Source organism: Pimephales promelas, chromosome 23 (assembly GCF_988280905.1).
Source record: "Pimephales promelas chromosome 23, fPimPro1.hap1.1, whole genome shotgun sequence".
Classification (NCBI taxonomy): Eukaryota; Metazoa; Chordata; class Actinopteri; order Cypriniformes; family Leuciscidae; genus Pimephales; species Pimephales promelas.
The window spans coordinates 4,935,580-4,941,321 of record NC_142791.1 but is presented as its reverse complement, the minus strand read 5'-3'; the positions used below and the strand labels follow the sequence as shown (position 1 = coordinate 4,941,321).

Here is a 5,742-nt window from a genome sequence, read left to right as displayed (position 1 = left end):
CGTGAGTTTGGTGAATCTTCTAGCATGTGATGATAAGCTACATATTTTATAAATTGGCTCAGGATCTGAAGTAACTTCCTCTTCAGTCTTGTTTTAGACCAAAAAACAACAACAAAAAAAAACATACACGCTAAATATTAAGATTTTTGGCACCTAATATATTACTTTTCTGAAATCCATGAAAGATTGCACTTTGCACGTTTTGGTGATTCGAATTGTTCGTTCGTATCCCCCCCTATTGGGCGATATATGCAATAGTTTCCCCCCTCTGATTCTTTCACTTTCCTTTACTCATTTAGTTTACTTCATATACCCTTTCTCGATCATATAATATTATTTAATAAACAAATATTTGACACTGCCCAAACCTTAGATCAATCAGGGCTCAGGTTTCAGTCGGCATTGTGTGTTCAGCTCCTCGTGTGATATACAGTGGAGCAGAGTTTTACCAATCCAACCATTGTGAAATAGTATCAAACATGTGTGTTACTCGATTTCTATTAGCCTACAAACTGGTAACGTTAACGTTAACGTTATATAACGACTGGTATGTTTTACAAGGCAACCCCTCATGTTCCATCCAGACCAAGGTCATTTAAAGTTTGGCTTTATATTTGTTTTATTGATACATTTATTTATGTGATTAATCTTAACGTATTCGACTAGGCAACGCCTTTGTATTTTGCAATATCATTGTCGCATTTCTAGTGAATTGTGTTCATATATGTACAGCAGGACAAACTGTTCCGCATTGACATCGATTGCGGCAAACCTGAGGGGGATGGTCTGATTTTTTTTTTCTAACCAGCTTTGTTTTATCCTTGGTTCTTCCTCAATGGGCGTGGCTACACGAAGTATTACGATTTTACATTGGTGCTTAGGGAGTGAAGTCCAGTAATCTAAAATCTCATTGGCTCAGCTACCGGCAATATATTCTGTTCTAGAACGTTCGATCATTCTCTCTTACCGAAGCAAGGCGAGGCAGTTAGTCGCCATTCCAGCTCTCCAACCGGCATCTTCACTCATCTCTGTAATTTCCAGCTTGGTAAGGTTTTTGTTCTCCTTTTTCGATTATATTGTATTGATAATGTCACAGTAAAAAAATGCTTCTCTGCTTGCACCGCGTTACCACAGCTTTGTTATAAAATATGATTTTAAAGAGCTAACTCAAGTGTAGTTTTATATTTTGTTTTATAATGAATGTTTCTATTAATGCTGAACCGCTAATAACGATTATGTTGTTGTTTCTTGTATTTAGTGCCGTTGTGTATTAAGAATATTTTCACTTAACGTTACCTAATCTGCTTTTTAGTATTCACTCTTGCTCTTTTTCGAAGATAAAATGAGTAACGTTTGCTTAATCTGTCTGACTAATTACTACAGGCAAATACTCGAGAGAACAATAACGTTACGTTAACTTTAATTTAAACTCCAACTGGCACCTCGTGTAACGTTAATCTTACCACGCGCCTCAACCGACCTTTTGAGTAGATTTAGCAGCCACATAGCTCATACAATAGTGGTTTATCTTGCATTGTTCATGCTTTCTTTTACCACAGTAATCGAAAAGGTTTGAAACTACATTTTGAACCGATTCCGAATTCAGTGCTTGACCATAGAATATTCCAGAAGCTCAAACCACGTGGTCTGACGCATATCCGCATGTGCTCCCGGCCTGGGCTTGGCATTATGTGGTTTCACAGTAGTATAGTTGGCTAATCGAAGAGGTCTGGATGACTTTCTCTCTTGGTACTTAAAAGCACCTGACTCAATTTTCCTTTTTTTTTTTATTTCAGACACAATGTCCAAGGGACCAGCTGTTGGTATTGATCTTGGGACAACCTACTCCTGTGTAGGTGTCTTCCAACATGGAAAAGTTGAAATTATTGCTAATGACCAAGGAAACAGGACCACTCCAAGCTATGTAGCATTCACAGATTCAGAGAGATTGATTGGAGATGCTGCGAAAAACCAGGTCGCTATGAACCCCACCAACACTGTCTTTGGTAAGTAGTCACTTCATAAAAAAATAATTTCAGATGACTCGCTGTGATGAAGTTGATTCCTTGCCATTCGTAGTTTCCACCAGAGGTTGAAAAACCAAAGATGGCCCAAGCACCTTCCTTGGATGTCTGAGCGAAATCCTTGCTAAAATAAATGGGATTTTATTTGTCAAACCTCTATCCTAAACATTAACCAATATCTTGTTCTCCTACAGATGCCAAGCGTCTGATTGGCCGCAGGTTCGACGATGGCGTTGTTCAGTCTGACATGAAGCACTGGCCTTTTAATGTCATCAACGACAATACCCGCCCCAAGGTCCAGGTTGAATACAAGGGTGAGACCAAGAGCTTCTACCCTGAGGAGATCTCCTCCATGGTCCTCACAAAGATGAAGGAAATTGCAGAAGCCTACCTGGGAAAGGTGAGCAATCATTCAGCTATCAAGTACTCTATTGAACTCCTCTTTTACTTGATGTGTTTCGCTATGATGAAGTTGATTCCTTGCCATTCGTAGTTTCCACCAGAGGTTGAAAAACCAAAGATGGCCCAAGCACCTTCCTTGGATGTCTGAGCGACATGCACAATGCTGTAGTTGAATTGTTAATTTTGCCTTTTGTTTCAAGTGGCAACAAGCATCTTAACATGCACTCTTCTTGCAGACTGTATCCAACGCTGTGGTCACCGTGCCTGCTTATTTCAACGACTCTCAGCGACAGGCCACCAAGGATGCTGGAACCATCTCTGGCTTGAATGTTCTGCGTATCATCAATGAGCCAACTGCTGCTGCTATTGCTTACGGTTTGGACAAAAAGGTTAGTTACTAGCATATCAAAGTAGCTTTATAAACTGCTGACCTCGTTCAGTTCTTTTATAGCTAAAGTTTCGCTATGATGAAGTTGATTCCTTGCCATTCGTAGTTTCCACCAGAGGTTGTAAAACCAAAGATGGCCCAAGCACCTTCCTTGGATGTCTGAGCGACGTTTTATTCGTATTGTTCTGCTTATTGATGGGTGTGCAGATATTTAATGTTATTCCTCTTTACAGGTTGGTGCTGAGAGGAATGTCCTCATCTTCGATCTTGGTGGTGGCACCTTCGATGTGTCCATCCTCACCATTGAGGATGGCATCTTTGAGGTTAAATCTACTGCTGGAGACACTCACTTGGGTGGAGAAGACTTTGACAACCGCATGGTGAACCACTTCATCACAGAGTTCAAGCGCAAGCACAAAAAGGACATCAGCGACAACAAGAGAGCAGTTCGCCGTCTCCGCACTGCCTGCGAGAGGGCCAAGCGTACCCTCTCCTCCAGCACTCAGGCCAGTATTGAAATCGACTCCCTCTATGAGGGCATCGACTTCTATACCTCAATCACCAGGGCCCGTTTTGAGGAGCTCAACGCTGACCTCTTCCGTGGCACATTGGACCCAGTTGAGAAGTCCCTTCGTGACGCCAAGATGGACAAGGCTCAGATCCATGACATTGTCCTGGTTGGTGGCTCCACTCGCATTCCCAAAATCCAGAAGCTGCTCCAAGACTACTTCAATGGCAAAGAGCTCAACAAGAGCATCAACCCCGATGAGGCTGTCGCCTACGGAGCAGGTGAGCTATTTAGATTTTTATTTGTGCTCTTTATTATTGTTCATTCGCTGTGATGAAGTTGATTCCTTGCCATTCGTAGTTTCCACCAGAGGTTGAAAAACCAAAGATGGCCCAAGCACCTTCCTTGGATGTCTGAGCGACTGTTGTCCTTTCTATCTGACCTTCTCAAGTTGCCCAAGGTTCTTATTTTTCACTCTTCTGTTCCAGCTGTCCAGGCTGCCATTCTCTCTGGTGACAAGTCTGAGAACGTTCAGGACTTGCTGCTGCTCGATGTCACTCCTCTGTCCCTTGGAATTGAGACAGCTGGCGGAGTCATGACCGTCCTCATCAAGCGTAACACCACCATCCCAACCAAACAGACTCAGACTTTCACCACCTACTCCGATAACCAGCCTGGTGTGCTTATTCAGGTGGGTACCAAGTAATTCTGTTATCAGTTTAGTCTTGTCACTTGGATCTCTTTAACATTGCTTGCTTATTTTAACTTCCCCCTTCTGCTCAGGTCTATGAGGGTGAGCGTGCTATGACCAAGGATAACAACTTGCTGGGCAAGTTCGAGCTTACTGGAATTCCTCCTGCACCTCGTGGTGTTCCCCAGATTGAGGTCACCTTTGACATTGATGCCAACGGCATCATGAATGTTTCAGCTGTTGATAAGAGCACTGGCAAGGAGAACAAAATCACCATCACCAACGATAAAGGTAAATCTTTCTCTAAAGTATTAAAATATTTAATGACTATTTGAAGATCACTTCAGAGGTTAACTGAAAGTGCATTTCAGGTCGTCTCAGCAAGGAGGACATTGAGCGTATGGTGCAGGAAGCTGAAAAGTACAAGGCTGAAGATGATGTGCAGCGTGACAAGGTGTCTACCAAGAATGGTCTGGAGTCCTATGCCTTTAACATGAAGTCCACCGTTGAGGATGAGAAACTAAAAGGCAAGATCAGTGATGAGGACAAGCAGAAGATCCTTGACAAGTGCAATGAAGTCATCAGCTGGCTTGACAAGAACCAGGTACGTTTTGTATTAGTTGAGATTTATTCAATCATGTGGCTTTGATTACTCTTAACTTGCATTGACATACCCAAAATGACTTTGCAATTGTTTTTTGAAAACTTTTAGACCGCTGAGAGGGAGGAGTTTGAGCACCAGCAGAAGGAGCTGGAGAAAGTATGCAACCCCATCATCACCAAGCTGTACCAGAGCGCTGGAGGCATGCCAGGTGGAATGCCTGAGGGTATGCCTGGTGGCTTCCCAGGAGCTGGTGCTGCTCCAGGAGGTGGATCCTCCGGCCCAACCATTGAGGAGGTCGACTAAGCCATTCCAAAGCCACTATTGCTACCTCCATAGCAATGTTTACTGTTGCCCTCTGCAGTTGGATCACTTCTAAAATGTTACTTTTGTGACTTTAAGATTTCTTCAACTTGCAGAGTGATTGTTATAATTAATAAAAAAATGGGGATTAAGGGATCACATTTTCAGATCACAGGGAACAGATTTTCTACCTAGATTGCACAACCTATTTATCGACTTGGGAAATGTGAATTTCATAAGCCTTTTCCAACTGCCTCAATGCTTTGAAGGAAATTAATAAAATGTTGATTTATTCCCAATGCTGCCTCTATTTTTTTTTATTTATTATTAAATCTTGTGGTTAACATCTGTGTAATAAGGTTTTGACCTGAAATGCTGATGTTTAAAAAAAACTAGACCTACTATTCTTTAAACCCTAAATATAAGGGGTTAAATGTGTTCTAAGGGCACGTGGGCTTAAAAAGCTCTGACAATCTGGCCTTTAGCTGTACGTTACCTCGTGACCTTAGTCTGCACTAATCACTTGTAGAGAAATAAATTAGAGCTTGAAGTATAGATTTTCCAGAGGTGTTCTTTGGTTTAGCAAATTTGTTATGTAAAAATTAGATCTTGTACTAAAGTGTCAACGCTAATCAGCTACTGGAACTTGAAAATAAACCTTACCATGTATGGTTAAAAATGCGTATAAAAAGCTATAGGTCTCGTGTTATGCTCGGTCCTAGAGGGCCGATCTCCTGCAGAGTTTAGCTCCAACCCTGATCAAACACACCTGAGCAAGCTAATCAAGGTCTTCAGGATCACTAGAAACTCACAGGTAAGTGTGTT

General features: G+C 41.9%; 1 protein-coding gene and 4 non-coding genes across 5 annotated transcripts; all 5 read left to right on the top strand.

Annotated features, from left to right (window-relative positions):
- Positions 1–878: 878 nt before the first annotated feature.
- On the top strand, positions 879–5,216 carry hspa8 (heat shock protein 8). The gene is made up of 9 exons (XM_039677878.2): positions 879–1,045; positions 1,797–2,006; positions 2,219–2,424; positions 2,663–2,815; positions 3,048–3,603; positions 3,811–4,013; positions 4,106–4,304; positions 4,385–4,617; positions 4,726–5,216. Exons 2-9 carry the CDS (start codon positions 1,802–1,804, stop codon positions 4,918–4,920), a joined length of 1,950 nt encoding a protein of 649 aa, XP_039533812.1. The 5' UTR covers positions 879–1,045; positions 1,797–1,801; the 3' UTR covers positions 4,921–5,216.
- LOC120483276 (small nucleolar RNA SNORD14) lies at positions 2,045–2,140 on the top strand. The gene has a single exon (XR_005623568.1). It is a non-coding gene; the product is annotated as a small nucleolar RNA SNORD14 (small nucleolar RNA).
- Positions 2,483–2,578, top strand: LOC120483277 (small nucleolar RNA SNORD14). The gene has a single exon (XR_005623569.1). It is a non-coding gene; the product is annotated as a small nucleolar RNA SNORD14 (small nucleolar RNA).
- On the top strand, positions 2,886–2,981 carry LOC120483273 (small nucleolar RNA SNORD14). Its single transcript, XR_005623566.1, has one exon. It is a non-coding gene; the product is annotated as a small nucleolar RNA SNORD14 (small nucleolar RNA).
- LOC120483275 (small nucleolar RNA SNORD14) lies at positions 3,648–3,743 on the top strand. Its single transcript, XR_005623567.1, has one exon. It is a non-coding gene; the product is annotated as a small nucleolar RNA SNORD14 (small nucleolar RNA).
- Positions 5,217–5,742: the final 526 nt, after the last annotated feature.